Source organism: Numenius arquata, chromosome 24 (genome assembly GCF_964106895.1).
Source record: "Numenius arquata chromosome 24, bNumArq3.hap1.1, whole genome shotgun sequence".
NCBI classification, from domain to species: domain Eukaryota; kingdom Metazoa; phylum Chordata; class Aves; order Charadriiformes; family Scolopacidae; genus Numenius; species Numenius arquata.
In genome coordinates, this window is record NC_133599.1 from 63,375 (window position 1) to 89,495 (window position 26,121).

Consider the following 26,121-nt stretch of genomic DNA (forward strand, 5'->3'; position numbering starts at 1 on the left):
CTGCATAATCCTGGCAAACCGGGAAGGTAATTTTAGCACTTGCATCAAGCATTTTGTGCTGCAATTTCCTTAAGGATATTTCAGGCAATTTTAAATGCACACCACCTCCAAGAAACAGTCTAGCACTGAAGCCACTGCTGTCTTCAGCACCATGGGGAAGAAATTTAAGGTTTGTTTAGTAGTTTTAATAAAATATGAAGATATGCTTGCTTCAGGTTCAGAAAGCAGCATATCCATGTGGCAAGCAAGAAACGTAATTTCAAAGCTACTTTGCCTTCTTGCTCTACGCCTTTACATAGTACCTTTCGCACATCTTTCCCTTCCCCAAAGGATTTTAAGGACAAGTCTCTCCATATGGCTGCCCTCTTCTGGATGGAATCAAAAAATGTTCGATAATTTCCACAAAGACAAAATGCAGTAGTCTGCTTCTCCATGGAGGACGATTTACATTTTTCCAATGTGTCTGTGTAATCACAAAGGTTACATTATGCCCCAGTAAGAACTATGACATTCTAAGGGGCTGCTTCATAATTCTCTACATAGCTAGCCAACTTTTTTTAGAGTAGAGTTTTTAACCAACTCGCTGGGGTTTTTTATCTTATGAAATTTTTCACATTTGCATTTATTTCCTATATTTATCAGTGCTTAAAACACTCTGTTGTTTCCTTGTGAACTACTTAATCCTCCTCCACAAGCATAATGGAAAATATTTCCATATCTCTTTGTTGCTTAAGGTAAGCATGTTAAACAAAGAATATTATGGCTGGAAGGGTTCTTATATAATCTTTTCCTCTGCTCCAAGTCAGGGTAAAATATCTCTTTGCTATTCTACATCAGTGTTTGGCTGACCCCTGTTAAAGACACCTGATAATGGGGACTGCAAAATTTTTGCAGGGAACGTAGTCCACAGCTTCACCGGTTAACTATTGGTGTTCCTATAGGTTTGTTTATAGCCTGATGACATGAGTAAAGGGCTCTAGAGAGTCTTCTAAAAAGTACCCATTCATCAGGGAGCTCGGAGTTTCTTTCTCTAAGCTCTCATCTTTAAATTGAGTGCAAGGATTAAGATGCAAAGCAGAAAGGTTGAAGACAAAACGTCCCTTAAAGAGGGTTTCAGTTCTTGACAGTGGAACCAGTAAGTTGGAGGGTTTTCTCAGTATTATGTACGCACAGTCATACAACCGGTGCACGCTTTGAAACTTTCACTGCACATCTGTGCATCACGGCATGAGCCAGGCACCAAGCCAAGGGCCGAATTCCTACGAGCCCGTGCAGCTCCCAGACGCTGACAGCACTAGGACCCAGAGGGAGCTCCGTTTGTGAGTCAGTGCGGGCAGCAGAGCCGGGAGCGGTGAATGAGGCTGAGAAGGCAGCGGGAATGTGAATGGCTCTTCTGGCTTGGGAAAGTGTCCGCGGACCGCAAAACAGCCTGCACAGCCCTCCGGACCCCCTGCACTCCCGGCGCCCAGCGGTACCGCTCTGAGGTGAGTGACCCCACAACAGTGCGTTTTCACAAAGTAATGCGTCTGCTGCACCAGTTGTGGAAGTTTGGTATCTTCAAAATCAGCCAATGTGGTTTTGCTGTGCAGTGATTTTCACTCTCTTGAGTGCTCGTTGCTTAAAAAATAGCGTTTGCCAGAAAAGCATGGTCTAGTGAAACTGAAAATTGCATCTACCAATGCAGGTTAAACTGCACCCGCATCTGGGAGGTGTTCATAAAGGATTTGAGCTTAAGCTTAAAAAACATCTTCAGTAAGAATAGCTTAATCTTAGAGAAATGTAAATATTATTCTCATTCTTTTTAACCAGCTATATGAGAACTTTTATTATTATGAGAAGTTTTATTTGCATCGTACAGCAGTTACATCTATACAAGACTTCTTTGCCGTCTTTGTTCTAAATATTAAGGCTTACTTAAGACTTTCCTTTTTTTTCTACGATAATTCTATTCTAGATAAAAACTCCTTTACTTTTTTCTTTACTAGTAAGAATAAATAGGTAAATCATAGGTAAATAGCTATGAATAAATAAGACAAATCAAAGCATGATTGGCCCAAGGCAGAAACCTTTTAGCTATAGGCAGAGCAGTAGTTCACTAGAGACTGTGTATCCTCTAGGATGTCCACTTGGAAAAGCTTGCAAATGCCCTGCTGCCTGCCTGTTAGTGACAGGATGGAACGTTTGTTTATTTACACACAGTGCTAACACTGTTTTACCTGATACACTAGTCAGAGACAAAAATGGGACCCCTGTCAGGGAGAGAGAAGGAATTTGTGTGCTTAGAACAAAAAATGTTTGTGCTTCAGTTGCTTTCTTCACTTTAAGTTCTCCTTATACGCTCAGGAAGTTTTAGAAAAACAGCGAAAGTAAGCATGCTTGTCAGGCTGGTTTTTCCAAGTTGTGACAACTTCGAAATTGCATTGTAACTGTTAGACAGATAATTTATGGATGTTTTCATGCATTAGAGTATCACGATAAAGTCTTTTGGGCACTTTTTTACTGAGCCAAAATAAAATGTGACAATTATCTGCAAAAAGATAGAGAGGGAGTTAACTTGCCTGTAGGTTCCTACTCTTTGCACTTCTGACCTGTTTCAGATATTATGGAAAACAGGCTTTTTGAAATAACCCTGACAACAACCATTTCAGACAGTTCTCTGCAACTCAGAAGGTTACAATATTTTCTGCATTTTCACAAAGAAGTTACAGTAATGGAACAAAGAACCAAATAAACAGGAGTGTTCACATGAGTATGATTAGAAAGATTTGGCCTTTAAATATATTAATAAATATATATATTAATCATTTTCTAGCAAACCCCAGTAAGGTCTGGAGAGGAGCCCTGCTGATGAATCTGTGCAATAGGCTAATAGTGATTTCACATCTCGATCAATCCCAGCCACTCACCCTGAAGGGATCTGTCAGTTTCACAGTAAGGTAGTAAAGAAAATAACTGTGGCTTTCTTTTGCTCATCCTCTTAGCTAAGCAGTGTCCATTTTCTCAATAAAATTAAATTATCTTTTCAGATGTCTTAATTTAGGTTCAGTGGAGAATTACAATGAACACAAAGAATCATTCTAACCCATATTCTAAGTAAACAATTGTTACACAGAATAACTAGACAGTCTATGTAATCACTGTCAGACGTTAATTTAAAAAATCATGTTAGAAAAATACCTAAAATATATATTCAGATTAGCATTTTCAAGTATAAAATGACCTTCTTTAATGGGTTATCTGGAACGAGGGTCAGATAGAACACATTTAAAAACTAGATTATTTCATCAGTAGATTAAGTCCCATAAATTCCCCTACTGCTCCATGGTTTTGGCCATATAAAAATGTTCCTTTAAATGCAAATTCTAGTAATTGGTTTTCTGTTTCCTTACAAAATGCTTTTAGGACTAACAGATACGGAATACACATTATTAGTATTAATTGAATTAAATTAAGGGCATGTGGAAAAAATATTGGTAATTTTAAGAAGTTAACATAATTCAGCCCTTTTTTTTTGTCTATATTTTAAGAACAAACTCTGCTGATAGAAAATAAAGGGTTCATAAAATTAATGCTTTCACTCCAGAAGATTCAATACTCTTAACACCAAAAGTCCATGCTGGATTGGTCGGTTTAGAAATATTTGTCTATCCTTCAAATCTCAGTCCAGGGGAAACTAGGGAAACTCAACTCCTTTCAAACTGGCAATGGTGACCTCTGCTGGCAACTGCCCTGTCATGGAAAGAAGTTTTAAGGGCTTATTCAGAAAGAGACCGTGAACTAACACGTTTATTAGATCAGCTGATACAGTTAAAGAAATGTAAGGTAACACCTCTTCCCACAAAACTTGTCTCATGGTAAAGAAAGTGAAAGGCACATATAACAGTGCTACTACAACTGCACTTCTTTCACAGTAAGAAGGAAATTCTCCCTATTCTGAATTTGACTTGAACTTGGTCACAGAGGCCATGTACTTCAGAGCATTTCTACGACAGAAGCGTCTCCCGCTGTGGGACAGATGTCCTATGGGATGCGTGTGGCTTGTTCTCCTGATACAATGCCCTTTGTGCAGCTCTGCTGAATTCATTAAATATTTTTGTGTGTGTGTGTATTTATACCAAAAATCATGTGGCCAAGAAAAGCAAGATCATTTTTGCTGCTGCCAAGAAATCGTAGTCTCTCCTAATGTGAATTATATGCACTCTTATCTGCCCGGTGCCACTAATACTGAAGCTGTGTAGCTTCGTTGGTGGAAAGAAAGTCTCAGACCCTCAATATAAACCTGTACTGTCCCCACATCTGAATATTGCTTGCAGTTCTCGTCATCATTTACATCTCAGAAAAAGAATAAAGTAAAACAAGAAAAGGTGCAGGGTGATGAAAGGCCTGGAACATTTTTCCATATTTAGAGAAACTACAAAGATCACGACTTCTAAGTCTGGAAAAGACATAGCTGAGGAGGGGTATAATGAAGATATTTATAGTCATGATTCTCCTTAAGATATTTAAAAGGAAAAGGTTGTTGATTGCCTCCCAGTTCAAAAATCAAGGAGCGGGAAATAAAACTAGCAGGTGGCAGGTTTAAGGCAAACAAAGGAAGATGGTTCCTCTCTCCATGCGTAATTGAGCTATGGAATTCCTTTCCACAAGATATTGTAGTTTGCAGGAGTTCAGAAAGTCATCAGACATACTAAAAGCAAAGAGACTACCTGTGGTTCAGGAAATCTGTGATTCAAAAATGCCTGCTGAGTGGGAGAGTATGCCAAGGAGATGATCACCATATGGTTGCCCTATTTGTACATCACTCCCTAAACGCTCCTGACTACCACAGGAGACAGAACACTGACCTGGATGAACTTCTGTTCTGGTACAGACAGCCCAACCTGCTTCTCAGAGTTTTAGCCTGTCAAATACTTGACTCAACCTAGCAAGAAGAAAGCTGACTACATAATATTTACTGTAGGCTGCTGATTCTGGTAAAACAAAAAGGTAAAGGTAGAATTCTTTATTTTTATTTTTGTTCAAGAATTAGGTGTAAGCATGTGCTCATGTAAGTTTCCACTACAGAAAGACATTAATGCTGAGATTTACAGCTATTCAGGCAAATCAATGTCTAAATAGATTATGACTGAGGTATTAGAGAAAGGCCTATGAAAGCACGTAACTGGTTAATCTTGTGAAATTCACTGAAATCTACTGCAAATGGGAAAATACAAATTTGTCTCCTATCTTTGTGGCCTGTTTATTTGTGGACCTGACACTTTATTTGAAACTCATTATTGAACTCAATTCTTTTCTACCTGCTTTCGCTGAAAATATTATACATACACGTAAGTAAAAAGCAGTGTGGAAATACTACATCATTAATTACACTGACGATATATCTTTCCCTCTGGGAACTGCATCACCCTGCAAAATGCAGCAGTCCAGAGAACGGCAATGCAAACAGTGAAACCTGAATGCCAAGAATGGCTGGCGTATTCCGAGGTTGAAAGGTGGAGGCACAAGACGTCAACCTGACTTTGCTAACCTACCCCCAGGTGTAGCTGACTTGCTGCGGACACGTTAAATGCGTTTTTCAGCCTGTAGCATGCATAAAGAAACACTACAACTATACAGAACTTCCTTTGTGTAAAAGTGGGATTTTGTGCCCACAAGTTCTGCTTCTCTAAGATTATTAAGTACTTGGAAATAAGTTATGGATGTGGTGGAACATTAACACTTGACACTTGTAAACAATTATGGGGACAGAGGAGAAGGGATGAAATCCAATGTAATGGATCCACAAATGAAGATGTAAGACGCTGACTGCATTGGCAGAAGGGTGGGAAGTCACCAAAGATACACAGAGCTGGATACAGCAATTCACTAGTCAGCACGCCTCCGAACAAAGCACACCCAAGTACACCTCACTGCATGGTTCCTCTCACGTATTTAGAAGAACGAGAGACAGAAAGATACAGTACTTGTCTGTGTGACTATATTCATGTGAAAGACATTCAGATTACACCATTACTGTACAGCAGGAGAGAATATGAAAAGCATGCTCAGTATTTTGCGCCTGCATACGGCTATTTAGATGAAAATTGCTGTATGCACGTAGAAATCAGGCCCTACATACATATATATATGAATGAGACTTTGCTGTAATATTATCTAAATCCAAAATAAAATAAAAATGACTGCATGAGGTAGTATTAAATAACATGCTTGATGGCTTAACTGCCAGGCTCCTGTACCATCATTTAAATTTCCTGTGCCGTTGTTCAATGAATGAAACACCTTTGACTTTTCCTTATCTTGGAGCCAACGTTTATTTCCCAGTAAAGAGCCTTTCTCCTTTTTTTCAGTCTTCAAGATTTCAAGACTTCATTTGTTCAGGGATTTTCTAAAACTGCACATTGAACACAAACCACTGAACCGATTAAAAAGAAAAAAAAAAAAATCTTTCCCCAATTTATGTTCGTGGCTCCAAAATCAAATTTCCTGTTCCCGTAGGGTCTATAACAATGTGCTAATAAAAGATCAAATTCTGCTCCCATTGACTTGTGTATCAAAACTCCCATTGATTTCAGTGGAAAGAGACTGAAGCACAAAGACAGTAAAAAATCAAATAGAAGGTAAGACAATTTCTTTGACTTTGTTCTGGGCCTTGCTTTACATGTTATTGACAAAATCATATGACCACACTGCTCCACATTACTTTGATTGTGACCTGTTTAACAGCTCTGGCTCACAGAATATGTGTTTTTCTATTTTGAACCGTATCTTCTGGTTTTTGGTTTTTTTTGAAGCCTTTATGTGCTGGATGACTCAGGTATGAGAAAAGACCTGTGCTTGTTCACAAAGAGATTTGCCCTGTGGTGAATGACAGCCTGCATTTTCCAAAATGCATCATTTCCTGCCCATTTTTTCACAATCCTTTTGAGACGCTCTATGTACCAGCCCCAGACCAGCAAGGTGTTTAAGGCACGTGTTTCCACAGCCACACAAATCGCTCATTTGAACTATTCATTGCTTAACACATTTCAAGAACAACTCACAATTCTGATGAACAACTACAAATTCAGCCCTACTTAGGAACCGTACTTCGATTAACCATGAATATTATTATTACACCGTGGCATTTAGGGAGGGTCAGCAGGGCATGTCAGCTGCAGTGGGTCAGCAGGCAAAAATGTACTGTCAAGCAGTGCAAGGATGGATGTCTTTTGTCACTGCAGCTGCCCATATCTTTAATTTTCTGCTACTTTCATATTTCAGACTAAAAATAACACTTCTACACAGCAGCCTTTCAACAATGCCATTTTTCCTCATTAATAATGAGCAAGGGGGCACAGAATACCCATCTCTGAAAATGTACAAATTTTTCATCTCATTTACAAGTATGAAGCAAATTTTCTAACTGCAATTAATGGACTGCTACATTGCACAGTCTGCTGGCAGCTGCTGCTCAGAGTGATTTCATTGGACAATTTGCTTCTGGGCAGGATGATCTACAAAAGAAAGGGCAGTTTTCTTTCAAAAGCAGCTACTAATTTCCAGTTGTGCTGTATTTGTGTGTCATATTTAGGACCCACTTAGCAGGCTCTGAAGCATCTGAAAATCAATATGGAATTTGGGAGCGCAACAGCTTTGTGAATTTGATCCCAGGAACTGAAAGTTGTGCATTTAAAAACTGAGACACCCACAAACAATGCGTTCTATAGGGCACTTGCTAAAAGTATGCTAATTTACACCGCATGCCAGATCAGCTACCGCTTGCATTTCTGGAAGTCCCCAGGAAACAAACTGTACATGCTGCTTTTGTGTTTAAATTTGTGTCCATTGTGTCCTAAGGTTTTAGTAAGTTAGAAAGAAACAAAAGAAATGCTTTCTAATAATTCACATTTAGTCGAGTCTCATACTCCATTCAAATTTTACTGCTGTTTACCTCTACAGATCTCAAGGAATCGAGTACGCTATGAGTGTGAAGCGCTCAAAACCTGTGAGACAAATACACGTGCATGTAATCTTAGGGGGATCTAAATGTTCTGAATTACATTAACACATTATTTTGAACTAAATATGCACGTGGATATAGGGATTGTTGCCATTAATTTGTATAGCTACATTTAGCTATACAAATTACATATAGCATACATAAAGCTACATATAGCATTAATGTATAGCTACATTTCATTACATTTGAGTGCTTTTCACATTCTCTAGAAAGGCAGTGGATTTCCAAGTAACCACTGACTGTATTCTTTTTTGTACTAATATATCAAGCTTCCGTAAGTTTGCTTGATTAGAACTTCAGTAACCCAAGCATAGGCTTATTTCACTTCCATTTTCTACCTGGCGCCTTGCTGGAGAATGATGTTGCACACATAACCCACAAATAAAGGGAGAACTCCCTACTGACAGTAGTAACGCGCTTTGCATTGCAACAGCTACAGCCTTCTGTCTCAATTAAGAAAATCTCTTAAGAGAGTCTTTTGTGGTCAATGGGTATATGCTCCTTATGTACCAGTAAGAGAACAGGAAATTCCACATTCAAAGTTAATAACATTAAAAACCGTATATAGAACAAATTAAGCAAGTCAGTTATACAGGGGTCCCTGAAAGGAAGATGGCCTTCAAATATTGAGAAGTGTAGAATCAAAGAATAAATCAAATTGGAAAGGACCTCAGGAGGTCATCTGATCTATCTTCCTGCTTAAAGAAGGATCTATGTACCATTTACTAGAAGGCTACAATTGGGTAGTCAGTAACAACAACAAACTTTCTGCAATATTATTTTCTTGGATAGATGTGATCAATGCAGAATTCTGGGGGGTACAGCCATATAGCAGGTCTTTAAGGAACTCAGACCTTGATGGGTGACATTCAGTCTCCTAGGTAGGACTTGAATTGGCTCCACCGACAAAGGATGATGTTGATTTTCTAATGGCCTGTATTTATTACTGTTTTGACACCCATGAGGTTTTCCATATGAGAAACCACCCATTCTTTCTCTCATTAGTCATTTTGGGGTGTTTGGCTACAAATGTTATCTTTTGTCTCTTTACTATATGCTCATGCATTCTACCTTCCTTCCAATTCAGAATAAAATTGCCTTCTTGCAACTATTATGATTGTTCCTGACGATTCAACAGACAAAAGCATTAACAAATAATACTGCAATAAATACGACTAGGTACACAGTAAATATCCAGAGAAAGAAAATAAATGGTTACATACAATGTTAAGTGATACAATGACAGTGAATTTCAAATCTGTCAGGTTATTTGAACTAATTAAGTTCATCACACAAAGCATGGAAATACAGATTTGAAATCAGACTTTACGTAATACTTTTTGTGGAGCTAGAGAATGTGCAGAGTCCAGACGTGGTATGCTGTCCTGCCTGCAGAAGATTGCCAAAGACTTTGTGATTGTATTCACTTGGCACTTCACCTACTGTGCAAACACACACATTTAATAAAGGATGCAATTCCTGTTCTTCACTATGGGAGAATATTTTTAGGTATTCTGTTCAGGCAGTTCTTCTACTCTGTCCTGCACACTGCTGACTGTTCTGCGCTAAACTGAAATACAAGTTGAGTCATGATTATGAGGGGAAAGGACTATGTATTTTATTATGCTTCCTCTGTTGTGACTAAGGACTAGACAACAAAGACCAAGACCGTATCAGATAGCCCACATGTATCACCAGCAGGTTCCCAGCTGGTAACAAGTTCTAAGTGCAGTATATAAGCTTTGGAGTAAATGTGCCCAGATTCTTTAAGAAATCCAAATACTGTTCTTTGCAGGGTTGAACATAACAGCAGAAAAAGAAATCATTTTTGGTTTACGTTATCCAGCACAGAAAACTGGAATTGAAAATTAGTATTATGAACCCTGAGTAAGTTAGTAAAAAGTTTTACTTGTTAGTAAAAGATCCAGTATGAATTTGGAATGAGAATTTATATGCCATTCCACCTTCCCCACTCATATAGGGGACTATCTGTTCTGCAAGCAATCACCTGTTCTAGAAGCAATGCAAAGGAACCAGAACTGAACTCTAAGAAGAGCTCTGACAAAACCCTTTAACCTCCTTCTATTTTCTTCAGCTTTATTTCACTTTTCTCCTAGCAATGCCATCATTCAACAAATCATAAAATAAAAAGGAAAAGGAAAAATCTTCCATTTCCAGCTTTCGTGTTGAGTCAAGCCTTATCGGCATGAGATAGATTTATCATCTTGATCCACTGGAAAAAAAAAAAAAAACCAGAACAAAACAAAACAAAGAAAAGTAATTGCTTATTTTGTAATAATGGATCTTACCTAAGATTCTCGCACTTGCTTTGCATGGTCTGTGCCACATACTGTACTACAGTCAGATGAGAAAAAGCTTAATCCAGGTGCATGATTTGCAGCCACATCTCTGTGTTGTAACTTTTATCTTTATATGATTGGTAATTAAAGAAGACTACTGTGTCATATTGTATTGGTTTACAAAATGATTATGAATACATTAACTGTGACGTATTAAGGGCTTAAGTGTGCTTGGAATTTCCGATATGACAAATGGGATGGAATAGCTTCACATGACAAATATCAAATATTCATCAAAGCAAGCAGTCAGTAAAATTGTGCAACTATGTGGGTGCAAGAAAAAAGATGATTCATTTACAGATGTGCTGATGATAAATTTTTCATTATTGCATACAACCTGGGGCACATCAGGAACAAGACAAGTATTTAAACAACCACCGTTATTTTCAGTTGGACAAACTGTTGCAAAAAATTTGACATAAACTGTTTTCAGCTCCTATTTGAAACAATTTTTGCCAGATGTAAGAAACAAAACCCATAGAAATATCCTTTTGGGATTAATTCTCTAAAAATAATAACTGAAAAACCTACCGACTTAACTCTAAAATACCCCATTTCCCTTCCAGGTGTGATTTTTGCTGCTAGTAGACTAGGTTGGTATTATTTATCTTTCTAAAAGCTTCTAAAAACTTATTTTAATTCCTAGAGGCTCTGCAAATTATCTGTCCCAGAAACAAGTCAACGTTGCAGCATCATTCAGAAAGAAGAATGTGAGAGAGAGCAGGTGCCATGTTTCAGTCTGTTAATACATACATTACAGTGTAACCTAATGTAAACGTATAAAATGGAAATAAAGTGCTTCTACTTGGAGGGAATCCTAGTGAAAATCTTCAAAATATTGCAAAGAACAATCCAAGTTCTCAGGAAGCAATTAACTTCTTGACTGAGAACATCACTACTTCTTTATTTTCTTATATCTAAAACTGATGGGTGATATTTTGACACATTTGACTGAACTCAGTCACTCAGTCTTGGTTATGGTTTGGCATTCACTCTGTGCAGGCCGATCCATAGGGAATGCCGTTCATACCAACACTGGAGTAGAGCAGGATGACTCAGTTCTAATCAGCTTTCTTTTTTCTTATTAAGAAGCAAGTATTTGGCTTCCCCAACTGCTAAAGTGATAGTTGTCAAGCTCATGTTGTAACTCTCAGAGTTTTGGTCACCCTGACTCACATTCTAAGAGGAAAGAAAGTGACCTGTAACCTGCTATCTGCGACCCAGCCACCCGGCTGCTGAACACAAATAGCAGTACTGTGCTCAATGTTTTCTGATCACCATAAAGTTCTTGTAATTTGGGGGAGATACATTTCCATTCTTGTTGCTTTCTGGTCAAGATTTGTCCCAAATTTGGAATCAACCATAAACGCAGGGTTTATGGGTTCTGACAGCAGTATCAATTGCTATCTAGACAAGCAGCTACTGAAAAGAGCACCTGTATTTTGCTAAATAAATTTAGCCACTTGCTTAGCTAGAACATAGCACAGGCTCTGAAGATGAGCCATGTCTCTAATTTCCAATCCAAAACTTTGCTGAATTTATTAATCAAGTTAATGGGGAAAAAAAAGGCTACTTGTAAAAATCTTAAGTAAACATGCAGGTGTTTTTTTCTTTCACTAATATGTAAATTGCAACGGAAACGTAGCCAGTGTACAGGCAAAGTATGTGATTGTCATGCCTACAACACAAATGGGCTTAATGACAAAGTTAAACAAATCTCAATTAAAGACACAATGATTCTAGACAGACAAAAACCATCACTCTCCCAGCTTCCCACTAACTAGGTCTCCAAGCACGGAAAAGTTGCCAGCTATGGGGAACAGTTTAGAAAGTTAATGACAGTAAAAATAGGATTCACTGGAGACTGTAATCTTAACTGCAGTAAGCATTGCCAGAGGCCTGACATGAAGAAACAAGTACTATTTCAAGCAGACTGCAAAGCCAAGGGAAAGATTAACATCTGCCAGAATCAGCTACAGATGAGATTCTTATTGATCCTTGAACAAGAATTTAGAAGGGCTAAAAGGAAACTTAAAGAAAACAATCACGTGTCTGTGGATTTGGCTTGTAAATTTAGAATACTTTTCCCTACATTTCACTGTATATTTTCAAATAGCTATGTGTGATGTAGCTCAATGTTACAGGCAGAAGAGGTATTTCTTCCAACTTATTCACTGTCAAGCTTAGTCTTGTATGAAAAGTAGAGACAGGGAACAGTTCTGTTGCTGTAACTAGCATTGCTGTTACTAGCCTCCGAGCCATTGATTTTCATGTTTAGGCTGTGTTGCTGTGGATTTTGTTTCTGCCTTATCCATGTCTATCCCTATTAACAAGATTAAGACAGTGCTCACATTCTTCTAATTAAAATGCTGTAATTCTGGGAAGAGATTCCAAGTTTTCTTTTAGCAGGGTAATCACTGTATCTGTGAGTTCAAGTCACTATTTTTTAACATCAAAGTTTGCGCAAAGATAGCCCTCTTCCACGCAGGCCGTAGCTCTTTGTCCACACTGGTTTGAATTACATGCTCCGTTTTGTAGTAGTGGTATCAACAGCATTTGCATACCACAGCTAGCTGCAGTGCTGCCTCATGTTGATGAGTTTACAGGGTTTGGAACTGCCATCCCTCTCAGAGGCTAAGCAACCAAAGGCTCTTCACATGTTGTCATGCTAGGAACATACATGCATTTCTCTGCAACATATTTCCCGTACTAAACTGGAAGCAGCATGATCTGAACTTCAAGCTGTATTGCACTTACCAGCTGTAGCCTTCAAATATTATTTACAAGTTATTATTTCTGTAGCTACAGCAAGTTACCATTCCACAACTTTCAGAAGTACCTCCTCCCACTCTGACTCCTTCCCCCATATCTTCTGTAAGGTATGTGATACAGTACTAAAAGAAGTTTTTGTTTAATCAGCTCCTGCAAGACCATTTTGATGCATGTAGGGTGAGAAAACTTGTTACAGCTGTTTATTCATCCCAGTTCCAAGAGTTCACGCATTCAATCTATTGATTGTCCTCACTATGGAAATGGCAAAAAGATTCATACCTAATATAAGAAAAGACAGCAAGGAAAATAGTACATTGGTAAACACAGTAACAGTAAACTCCCCATCCTGGCCTACTTTTATTAGAACTCCCACATTTCAAACTCTAGATACCAGGGAAGTCAGTGAACCCCACAGAAAGCTGAAATGTCAACAGTTTAACAGTTAACAGTTAAAGACATTAACAGTTAACAGTTAAAGATTAGAGTTAACAGGTGTTAACAGTTAAAGTAAAAATTAACAGTTTAAGATGTCCAATAACATCAGCAATTAGCATCGCTTTGCAATTTAGGCATTCAGATTTATTCAAACTTAGAATAAGGCCAAAGACAGTTCTAGAAAAAGGGCAGAAACATGCGAGTGCACAATTAAAAGGACAGAGATGCATCTTCCCCATTATTCTTTTTGACTGTAGCAAAAAATGCATTCAGCAACCAGACGATGCCAGAAACAGAAAATGAACATGTAGAAACCCCACAAATGTTCCTAACATAAGTGTGTTGCCAAATGCAGATTTATAAGAATTGCTGAAGCTGACAGGTTAGTCCAACTCCCTGTTTCCTGTTCTTAAGCAGAGGTTGCTGAGGCCTGAACTTCATTTAAACTCCTCTGCACTTTGTTCTTTGCTTAAAGGATTCCCATGTGTGAGAGCGCGAAGAGTACAAGAAAGGATCAGGTCTTTTCTTTACAAACATTTTCCTGTTTAATTGTCCCTTTGCATAGAATAACTGTACGACCAGGAGAACTGTTTAAAGACAGAGGCATTTATTTCAGAGACAGCTGTGGACTCCCAGCAAGGGAGAACATCTTGCACTCTGTATCATCATTCACTTCTCTGCCTATTACACTGATCTTCACTCCAGCTTTGTGTGAGGTAAGGATGTTGTAGAGTGGTCAGGCTCCAGAGGCCCCTGGTTCAAGATCCAGACAAACCCCTTTCCACATTTAAATTTCACCTTCAATTTCATTTCACCTTAAATGTCTGGGCGGGGAAGAAAAACCTCCTATCTTAAAACATTCACAGCAGCTGCCTCCCCTCAAACTCTGACATAATACAAAGACAGAAGACTCCTACTCACCCACTGCTCACTGGGTCTGCGCCCAGAAGCCCACAGCACAGAGCTGAAATATGGACCCAGTTCAAACTATCTTTGCTTTCTGGGATTAGTTGGATCTTTTGAGCAGCAGCTGCCTGGCACACTCAGGTCACTTACACTAGAATACATGTCCAATCGCTGAAAATCTCATTTGTTTCAAATTTCTTTGTACAGTGGTACAAAAGTGAAAAAGGATAACAAAAATGAAAACTATGAGCTTTAATAATAATTAAATGCTAGCATTGCTGTTAGGATTCAGCTCCTTCTTATTAATCAGGGCAATTAATTAATTAATTTGGACAAGAATCCGGATTTATATTCCTTTCAGAATAGCTGGAATAAGATCACTAGTTGGAAAAGTTTACTGGCCCTTAAAGATACTCTGTTTTTCTGCCTTAACTACTTTTGGCTGTAAGACAGGATAGTGACATTGTAATCTGATTGCCCTCATACTTTCTTTTCCCAGACGAATTCCAGTTTGATTTCGGTAGTTTCATAAAGTCTGAAATTCCAGTTCTTTCATTTCTGACCATTTCGTATTGGAAACCTTGGAAAACGTGTAGAGGGAGAGAAGAGCAGGCCATACACAGACCCTCAGCAGCTCTTCTGGACTCACTGTTTTAAGCAGCAACTAGGGAACAACCCTCTTCCTGTGCTTGGGCAGGAGCTGTGGGTGAACAGAAATCCTTCGTGCTGGTAGTTGCGTAGGATGGAGGCATCTGTTTCCATAGACCTCAAAGGCATCCAACTTTATAGGGGTGGGACAGATTTATCCCATTTATGCTGCAGTAGTTTTCCTTTCAGTTAGTGACTGAGATCTTTAGTCACTCCCCTGTGCCAATGAATTAAGATTTATGAAACCCTGGAGATCTATAAAATATATATACAGTTTGAAGTCTATATTGGAAGTTCCAAAGTAATCATCACATCAGTCATTAATTTTAGGATTTGCTTTATAGATGTTAATATAGGGATAAGATACAACTGTAGTATGCTACGATGACTTATTTCTAGACAGCATTTTTATTTCTAGCTCACTTCATTTTATCAGTTTTATGCCATTGAGGCCATTGCCTTCAGGAGAGTCAGATTCACATGCTCATTCTAAGGCTATTTTCTGTTACTTATTTTCAGAGAGATTTCTCACTAGTTTTGATAAATGACCACTAAATCATTTTTCCTTCACTGTATTTAAAGAGATTTTTACCCTGAGACAATTTCTGTATCTTTTATTTAATGGCTGTTAGTTTGTCTTTTTTATCTTAAATAGGATAAAATTTTCTCTTCTGTCAGGGTGGCTCTGTGCATGTTTAATACTGTACTAGCAGCCAACCTGTCTCAATAAGAGCTGCACCCCGTTACAAGTTTTTACTGGTATGGCCATCATGACCTGAAGATCATGTCTTTTTTTCCAAAGGAAGCCATATTTTAGATGACTGTTTATGACTCTAAATTCCTATGACCATATACTACACGTGAGAGTGCCATGATGCCTAACATTACATTTTTAGAAATAGAAGTCTCGATTATGTTTTACAACTCAGAAAGTGAGCCTTTTAAAGGTGAGCTCTGTCTGTCCTGTCACAAGTCTGTCACCTACTGCAAGGAACCACCGCCTGCTGCTGCGGGCTGGATCTCTCCCACCAGGCAGCTTCACTCGGCACCCCGCGGTCTGAGGAAAAGGAGCTTCGATGAAGGTGATGGGCAATAGACTTGTTTTCCTCTTTTTGGGCTTCTCTGCAGAGGCAGTACCCATTGAAAAATCTATGTACTAGTTCAGAAGGATAGAAGCAATAAAATTAGCCTCCTGCAAATAAGCTGTTCCCATTGCTTATGCCCCAATAAGCATAAAATAAACCCTAAGATGAAGTATTTTCCAAGGCCTTATTGGTTTCTGATCTGGTGAATCCCCACCCTGCAGGTCAAGACTCAGAGTGCTGTTTTACCTTTAGTACCCAAAATGGACAGATGCATCATGTGCTATCAAGCATTCTTGTTATTACCCTCGCTTAGACTAAACTTGAGTCAGAAATCTAGAGGTAGGTATTTGTTGCACATCCTGTGATGATGATGATCATGGTGACATGATGCATGCTCATCGCTGCAGGGCAGCATTCTTCTCAGTCTACTGCTCTCCCTAGAAATACTCAAAGGAACATTTCAGTACTGGAGGCATTTGGAACAAAAGGAAGTGTATGAGACACAGATAGCTTCCAACTGGCTCTCCAGCACACATAAAGCTCAGGATGAGTCACTGTAGATATAACAGAGGAACGAAATCTTGAGTCCAGTAGAAATTCCCATCTTCTTGCTCATCAGCTAAGATCAAGGGAAAGCTGAACTGCAGTGCCTCTGACGCTCCTCTTAGTCATAATGGCTTAAGGATTCCCTTCAAGGCCTCTCAGGTCTCCTAAGTTTTTCCCTGAATTGCTACTGCTAGATTTTAACACAGATACCTGTTCAAGTGTTTCAGTGAGGAAGATGTGCCAGTAGACACCTTCTCTTTAACAGCAACTTCAGCAGCTACTGCCTCCCTCGTTTCTCGCTTACTACCAGAAGCAGTGAGATAAAACTAATACAGTACTTATTGCTTATTTTGGTTACCTCCATCATCCCATTTGCTGCATAGGCAGCCAAGCATATCATCCATCATTGCAAATCATACCAGAAAACAAGTGGCAGTGTACTGGCTGCAAACCATCTGCTACCAGTAGCCCCAGCACAGTGCACGTGTTCCACGTGTCATTGGAAAGAACTGCACAAATTTCACTGCTCGATCAAACCCTATACAATATGAACAACTTCTTTTGTCACTACTGAATAAAGCAACCACTTCTCATCTGTGAAATGGAGAAGTCTAATCAAATACTTTGGGGATTCTATTGGCTTATTCAATACACTGAAAACTATTATTTCCTGCTTTTATGATGTTGGTTTTCTTCTATTTCCTGGAATCTGAATTAGAAAATTGATAAATCAGATGTGTGTTCTCACAAGCCTAATTCCTTGTTCTTCCATACCTTCTGCATGAACTGCATAAGACTTGAGAGTAAATAGGTTATTTGCACTAGGGAGATCACTTCTGAAATACGCGTCATTTCATAAATTCAAGATATATCATCATTTCTATAGTTATGAGGACAAAAAGGTTCAAATATTCTGTTTATTTTTTGCATATCCGTAAAATACTCCAACTTCAGCAACGACAGAAAACAACACTCCAAATTGCATCATGCTTTAGATTACAGCATTCTTAGCCTATGTTTATCGCCTATGTTTATTTTTATTTAGAAAATAATTTACGTGCTGTATTTGACTGAGCTAAACTGAGCATTACTTTATCTTGTCTCTTACTAGCGTAGGAGATACTTTAATGGAATATCCTGCATGCGCAATTAGAAGGTTGCACTGTCTTCTCTATTGAAGTAAGGCACTAAAATATTCTGTATTACACACAAACATGCTTTGCTTTTACTAACATTTACAGATAGTAATATCACATTGATAGCCCAATTAAACTCCAGTGCTTCACTTTACCTAGTCAGGCATTACTGTAAGCAGCAGGATACCCAAGAACCTCAAGACCTACAAGACAGACAGGTCTCATATATTATCATTGGTTTCTGTGCTCTAATAGCCTAATCAGTACTTTGTGCAGCAAATAGTAAGTATTTAGGATAAAAATTGAGACATAATTAAAGCTTTACTGGTGCATTATGGGTGACAAACAACAAAAAGGCTTGCCAAAGCATTTTGGAAAAATTTGTTCCTTCAATTCAAGCAGCGGCACACTTCATGCAAGCTGAGGATGCTCCCACCTGTTCAGTACTATGACAGCAATTATGTGAGGTGTCAGAGGTGTCCTGGTATAAAATCAAGGCTTGTTTCTTAGTTTCTCGGTAGAACTGTAACACAGCCACATGGCTTTAATTACTGATTGCTCCACCAGGTGTTTGTTTATTTTCCTGGTCTTTCAAGTCTCACATCGTGAGATTTCACAAAGCAAAATAATCACCATATTTACAGAACTGTATAATGCTAGGACAAAAACCTCAAAGGAAAAAAAAAAAATACAGCACTCTTCAAGGAAAGCAAGAATGTGTTCCAACCTGCCTTTCAGGCAACCCTTAGATCAGTTGGTAAATACTATATTTGTTTTACTGTAAACCCCTATGAAGTATTCATGTGCAAATAGCATTTTATATACTTATAATGTGCCATTACTCCTCCCATATGTGCTGAGACTAAGAAATACGAATGAAGTGAGGGGTTTTTTTTATCCCCCAGGTCTGTAATCCTGAATGCATGCAAATTCTGAAGAAATAGTTACTTCAGTAAGATATTTTATTAATCTCTGGGAATGGTAGGCAGAGAGAAATAGTACACAGATCCTGTCTTCAGCATCATTTGAATAACACTGCATCATTTACTGGATTCCGCCACAACCAGGAATCCGGGAAGAAGACAGTAAAAGAACTTTAAAAAAAAGCCCTGCTGAAAATAAACTCTTTTGTGGTTAAAAAACAGCCAGTTGGAACTGAAGCAGTGTTTTCTTAGGGTGGCAGAACAGTCGGAAAAGTTGTTGGATTATTTTTGGCAGTGGCCAGCATATTATAGCTCTATCATTACTGTTATTAAACTGTCAAGAGTCCACTGAAAGGGTTATTACTTTACTAGTACATTCTTGCAAAAATATAGCATACTCATTATGGCAGCATGAAACTTTGGATTTTAGAACTTTGTTTGACCTTCCTGACACATTCATATCACTGTAATCAGCTCAACTCCTAAATACTTCAACCACTCAGGTACAGCAGAACATGAGCCATGATGTACAGACAGCAGCAAATCCACAGAGTGGACAAATCACTCCTGAACTGTTGCACAACGCAATACAACGAGCACGTAACAGTTTGACTCCTGTGCCCTGCACTGCTTGAAAACAGGCTTGGAAGATTTCAGTTAACTTTTTAAAAATCAAATAGCTTATATATGGATCTTGGTAAGAGCCAAATCCAGCGGCCACAGTTACTGGCAGCCAGCTCTCCCTGGACAGAAATTGTGCAGGTATGAAACTAACCCAGTTCACACTTTGGCATTAGCAGCATGTTCTCCTCAGCAAAAGCACCTGAATCTACACACTGAATTGAGCAGGATCTTCTGCAGTACAGGAGTACTTTATACAACTCTATTTACCTTATTAAATGGAACAGATAAGCTATCTAAATATTATTTCTGTCACTTTCAATGTCACTCATGAATTTACAATCGGAAATGTATTCCACTGAGAAGGTGTCAGCATGCAGTATTTAACCGAAGAACATAATGGTTTTCCTTTGATTTGGGGGTCTATGCGAGCATTCACAGTGTAGTAATATAAGACTGGAGTTATATCTGTCTTCACAGTAGCTAGAGGACAAGCATTTAAGTATGTGCCTTCATGCATCTGCAAGTTTTGTATCTTCAGTTATTCTCAAGTATCAGCCACAATCAAATAATTCTCTGCCAACAAATGGCAATCTGTGATTCTCCTTCTGATTATCTACTGAATTCACTAAGATATTTCCCTGCTGTTCTAGCTGTTGCTTTCAGCCCATTGCTTTCCTCCTCTTCGCTAGGCTTCAGCAGCTACCCTTACCTTCTGGCAAATTTCTGCTAAACCTGGGAGCAGGTCTACAGTTTATGTTGCCTCAATGAAAAGAGTATCCCAGCCAAATAGCTCATTTGGACCCACTTTGAATCACATACCAAAAAAGCACCAAGGTTCAAGGCCTTTGTCCTGTGAAAGGTCGTCAGATTCTCTCCTAAGCCAAGAAGACTCAAGTATGTCTCTAGCCCTCACCCGATTCCTGCCTGAATACTAGTGAAGAAAGGAAGCGAACAGAAAGAGGGTAACTCACTGTCTTTTCACCTCACCAGTGCTAGTTTGCCAAAGGTCTTGATGAAGAGATTCCATCAGGTAAGGACACATTTGGTTCACCCACTAAAATGTCATCACAAGATCATCTCCAAGTTTAATTTTGTACAACATCCTGATTTTCTGGTTTTTTTCCTAAAATTGCAGCCATCCAGCACTGAGGCTGACCAATTTGCTACCTTTTAGCACACAGTAGCTTCTTGCTCTGGCAGTATAAGAGCCTTAGAATTATTTTTTCTCTTTTTCTTTTTCCACCTGTGAATGAAAGATCTCAAGCATCATCCCTTCACGGAAGCAGACCCTCAGCAGTCAGACTCTTATGAGATTGCTCAAGCGGAACTCATGTTTCAGACAGTCAGCAGAGTCCAGTCACTATTGCTGGACAACCTGTGAGAAGTTTCACCACTGTCTGCTGAGCTGCACACTTTCCCCCCCCCCCCCCTCTGCTTACTTTCACTGAATGTGACACTGCTACAAAGCAGCCCAGCCAACTTTACAACTGCATTTCTTCACACTCAGCTCAAACAGTGATGGGGGGATGGGGAGGCTAGAACTATCCTGTAGGTAGCTGGTATTTCATGTGGAGTATCACAGTCACCGTGTTACCGTGTATGTTGACAAAGACTCAAAGGAGACACACAAGTTACTTTGCACTGACTGTTCACAAGGTATGGTGGTGTACAGTTGGCAATCCCCCTTCAGGGTGTCCGAAGGACTTCCAGTGTGTGGGGCACCGCAGGAAGAGAAAGCATGGGGCACGAACTACCCGAGATGTGTGCGTAGTTCACTTGTGGATAGAGCATAGATAGGTTCATGCCTTGCAGGTACTACAAACGCCACTAGTTTTGAGTGCTTAAGTACTGACACTAGGAGTGCATCGTTCTGAAGTACTGTGACAGAAAAAGGACATGGGGCTGGCGATAGAGCCGTTTAGACCAACCTGGACAACCAAGAAAAGCAGCTGCTGAGTTTTCCATCATCTGCATTTGCTGGAAAACAACTTGCGGTGCCGTTACTTGTAACCAGACTTGCTTCCCAAACAAAGATGATGGAGGGTCTGAGCCCTCATTTGTCTATTGCTACTGTGCAAACAGAACTCAGAGAGCGACATCGGCAGGGATTGCTTCACTGTGCTGCACCCCTCCTGGTTTAGGTGAGCCTGGAAGATGCCCGAGAGGGATCAGGAGCAGTGGACTGTTAACTACAGTCTGAATAAAGGTAGCTCTGTCTTATAAATGTGCTGCTTTTGAAAGTCGAGAACTGCACTTTAAGCAGCCTCTAACTGTAACAGTGAAAAAGGCACAGTTTAGGGAGCCAAGTAAGTAGATTTGTCCTTGTACTCCTACTATTGTATGGGGAATGGTACTGAAAACACTTATTTGCTGGCTAATTGAAACAAATACTTCTACTTCTAGAGGAACGCAGAATAAGCGACTCCCAGACTCAGCTACGCAGACCAACCGGCCCAATGGCATGCTGCAGCCGACCCCAGCTCAGAGTCTGGAGGAAATAAAGACCGTGCTGGCGGAGCAGTTTTCTGTGCAGTGTACTCAGAGGTAAGCACAACACACACACTCTTCTCAGAGCAGACTGAAATTGTCTATTACCAGTATCACACAGAAGCTTGAACAGCTACACTAGAAGTGTTTAAATGATGCTTAACCAACATACAAGTGGGGAAGAGAGTTGTCATCTTGAACTTAAAAAAATCATTGGTGTGTCTTCTAAAGAAAGAAAACTAGGGCAGTTTGCATTTAATACTCATATTTTGGGGAAAACTTAGTTATTTGACTTACTTAATAAGTTGCTTTACTTATAACCACTAGCTAGCTATTGTCTGACTAAAATCAGCTTCCACTTACTCTGTCTTCCTGTATTCTGTCTCCAGACATCATCATATGTTTTCTGGGAAATGTTTACTTATAACGAGGTGGCTCACTTAGAAGTCACAATTTTCATTAACATCCTCTGTTTTAGTACAGATTTTTTTTTTTGGCATTGAAATGCCTGTGATGACCTTTGTGGCCAATGCTACAAACAGATACCTATGCACTACCAGCACTAGACTTGGCAGCTGTGCATCTCCATGGAAGCTCAGGTGGCTGCACTTGGCATACATTATGAACACCTCTAGAAAGCACCATGAAAGGGTCTAGTAACTAAGTATGTGACAAAGTTTAGAAATAACCCCCCAAAATAGCCCATAAAATATCTGTATGTGTCAGCAAAAACGTCCACAGCCTAAAGCATACCTATTATTTAAACATTAACGTTTTTTGATTGTGTTGTCATCAAGGCTAGTCCACTTTTTTAATCTGTCAGTTTCTATTCTCCACTAATTTATTAAGAGAGTCAATTTTGAATCTTCAGGAAAACTACCAGGTATCCCAAATACATTTTGTCTGTATTTGGGCCACACTTTCCACAGAACGCTTTACCACAAGGAGAGGAAATACAAGCCAAGTTTAAAAAAAAAAAAAGCAAGAAAAGAAAAAAAAGGCAAGCAGGCGAGATCTTTCTGATTTTGTGTTAATGGCCTTAAAGTAATAATCTTGGCATACCCAACATAAGAAACTCAGAGCAGGGAGATAACTATAGCTGTTTTTAGAGCACTGAATCTTGTATAGCACAAAACCAGAAACAGCTCTTTGCTGACACTGCAATGTCTCTTTCCTATAGAAGGAAATAATAAAAAAAGGGTTTATGTATAAACAGAATAGGTTGAGGCTCCTATTGGCATGTCTAAATTGTGCCTGGATTTTGTTCTGCAAACCTTTTCCATTAACATTTCTGTCGGGAAAGCTAACTCTTTAGAGATGTAATGAACCATCTGATTTTAATTTGGTTGTAGAACAAGGGGTTACTCTCTGAATCACGCATAGCCAAGCTATTGAGCTACACCCAGCTCTATTTCCTTATACAGATGATGATGACTGCTCCAGCATGAGCAGCATGTGGGAAAACAGCAACCCTCAGCCTTGTTTTAAGCAAATTAAAGTAACTTTGGAACAGTAAGGATTTCCTCTGTGAGACAGATTTGACTCTCATCATTTTGTCCCCAATTCTTCCAGCCCAACTGTTGCACAAGCAACTGCTAATGTGGATTTTGGCCTTTCCCTTCTTTTCTCCCCTTAATGGAGGGACTGTAGCATCTTCACCCTCTTCAGTCACTATCTTCACTTGAAATCTCCTGCTGATTTCTTAAATGCTTGCCCTGCACAAACACTGCTGTTTATTTCATTTCAGCTCTTGTCTGAGATAAGACTATCTACACAAGATCCTATGGGACATCTTAGGATTCTACATTTTCTACAAGATTGTGCTCTAGCAAAGCTAAAGCCCTGGTTGAGTGCTTTAGTGCAGCTTGGGATTCTAGTCTGAGAAAGCTGAACAGAAAGAAAGAGGGGGAATTTCAACAGTAATTGACCCACACCCAGAAAAAACATCAAGACATGCTGGGAAATCACAGTGGAACTGCTGAGCCTGATTCCTCCTTTACAAAACCCTGTTTGTCCAGTCTGTGTGCGGCTGCCTGCCTGCTGGCCGGACACCGTGTAATTCAGGGCCAGCTGAGACATGTCAGGCAAGAGAAGGCGAAGAGACAGGGGAGGAGCCTCGCTTGGTAGTTTTTTTCTGTTTATACCCTGTCTCTGCTTATTAAGTCTTCACAGAGGAAACACAATGTCTGTCCTTAACTGCAATTTCAGATCATTTTTAATGTCTCTTATTCCCAGGATGCCTGCTGCTGATTTGTTAACCCAACATGCGGCTGAATTAGTCAACACATGGTAGTTACCTAACAAGGTATTACTGCTGCTGGTCTTCTAGCATAAAATTGTTCTTAGCAAAGTTTTAGACTTTTGTCTTACATTTTTCCACGCCTAAACAGATGTGCATATTCTCCAGATCCAAGGAAGACTAGCACTGGCACTGGATCTGCTATGCAATGACATTGTGGAGCTTCTGGGTCTTGGAACTCTGAAAAAAGGAAGGTGTTTCCCTGTACATAATTCCCAATACTATGTCCACAGTGGTTTTAGCTGTGCTATACCTAAGATGCCAACGCAGATGTAGCCTGTCATCCATGGTGCTCCTATGTAATACCCACATTTGTCCTAATAGGCAGCTTGAATACGGAAAAATCCCATCTGCCCTTGTGACACGTGATGCCTGGGCTTTATCTGCCCAAAATCAGCAATGTGGTGCATCCCAAAAGGGCAAATGGGATAGGATGGAGGCTGCTGGGCCAGCCAGAGCGGTGGGGCCTGTCCACACGGCAGGTAAGCGCGGCTGTTGAGCGTGCGATAACAGCACTATTCGCCGGGGCTCCCCCTTCCACAAGTAATAGCTTGGCAGTCCCCACCCTAGCCCCAAGGAAACCTCTGCAGACAAATTAACTGAATGGATAGCTGTTTTAGCCAAGGGACTGCTTCTACTCTCACTGCTGGGCAGGGTGTTTGCAGCCAAAAGATGAGTCCTGGCCAAAAAGGTTGCTGCAAAAATCACTAGAGATTTTACTCCTGGGAACATGCTGTCGCCATATGGTCTCCACATTAATAACACCAAACAAGTGCTTCATAAACAGTGTTCTAATAACAAATACCAGAGGAATTAATAATAATCTAGCTATTATTTTCTAATGTTCTCGCTTCATTAAGAACATTTATGCTGTCTGAATGAGCTCTTCCGGAACAACATCTGGCATGCGCATGAATACCTGATGAAATCTGTATGATCCCAAGTATCTTATAAATTTATTGTCAACAACAGCATCCGTTTGTGCCAGCATGGCTTACAGTAACATTACGTTTTTCTTTTGTTCTAGGTGCATAGCGTAATGTCCATGCTGTACTACACTCTGATTATAGCTTTTTTGATCGGCACACAGGCAGCTCCAAAGTCAGAGGACAATGCTCCACTGGAGTATCCTGCAGAACACTCCCTGCTCCATACCCACCGGAGTAACAGACACCACCTTCCCAAGACAGCTCCACAGACATCCCACAGCCACTCTACTTGGACAATGGGTAAAAGAGAAGCTATAAATATCACCATGGACCCAAAATTTTTTAAGAAGAGCCGTTTCCGGTCTCCTCGGGTGCTGTTCAGCACACAGCCCCCCCCAGTATCTGGGCAAGGACAGAATATGGCATTTCTCAGCAGTGCAGGTTCTCTCAACAGGACTGTCAGGACCAAGAGGACCACGCATCCCGTATTACACCGGGGAGAATTCTCAGTGTGTGACAGCGTCAGCATGTGGGTTGGGGACAAAACCACAGCCACTGACATTAAAGGCAAAGAGGTGACAGTGTTGGGAGAGGTCAACATTAACAACAACGTTTTTAAGCAGTACTTTTTCGAGACCAAGTGCAGGGATCCTAAGCCTGTCTCCAGCGGGTGCCGAGGGATCGATGCAAAGCACTGGAACTCCTACTGCACCACAACACACACCTTTGTCAAAGCGCTGACCATGGAGGGCAAGCAAGCAGCCTGGCGATTTATTCGGATTGACACAGCCTGTGTGTGTGTGCTCAGTAGGAAGTCAGGGAGACCCTGAGACGGACCTAAATCCCACGACAACATCCTCCTACCCCCCTACCTCAGTCTGTAAATTATTTTAAGTTATAAAGGACTGCATGGTATATTTATAGTTTATACAGTACAGAAAGAACCTCATTATTTATTAAACTCTTTTGGAA

At 39.8% G+C, this 26,121-nt stretch overlaps 1 protein-coding gene across 1 annotated transcript; it reads left to right on the top strand.

Annotated features, from left to right (window-relative positions):
* The first annotated feature begins 1,355 nt into the window (after nucleotides 1-1,355).
* On the top strand, nucleotides 1,356-26,121 carry NGF (nerve growth factor). The gene is made up of 2 exons (XM_074163430.1): nucleotides 1,356-1,484; nucleotides 25,248-26,121. The coding sequence occupies exons 1-2, from the start codon at nucleotides 1,356-1,358 to the stop codon at nucleotides 25,977-25,979; spliced, it is 861 nt and encodes a 286-aa protein (XP_074019531.1). The 3' UTR covers nucleotides 25,980-26,121.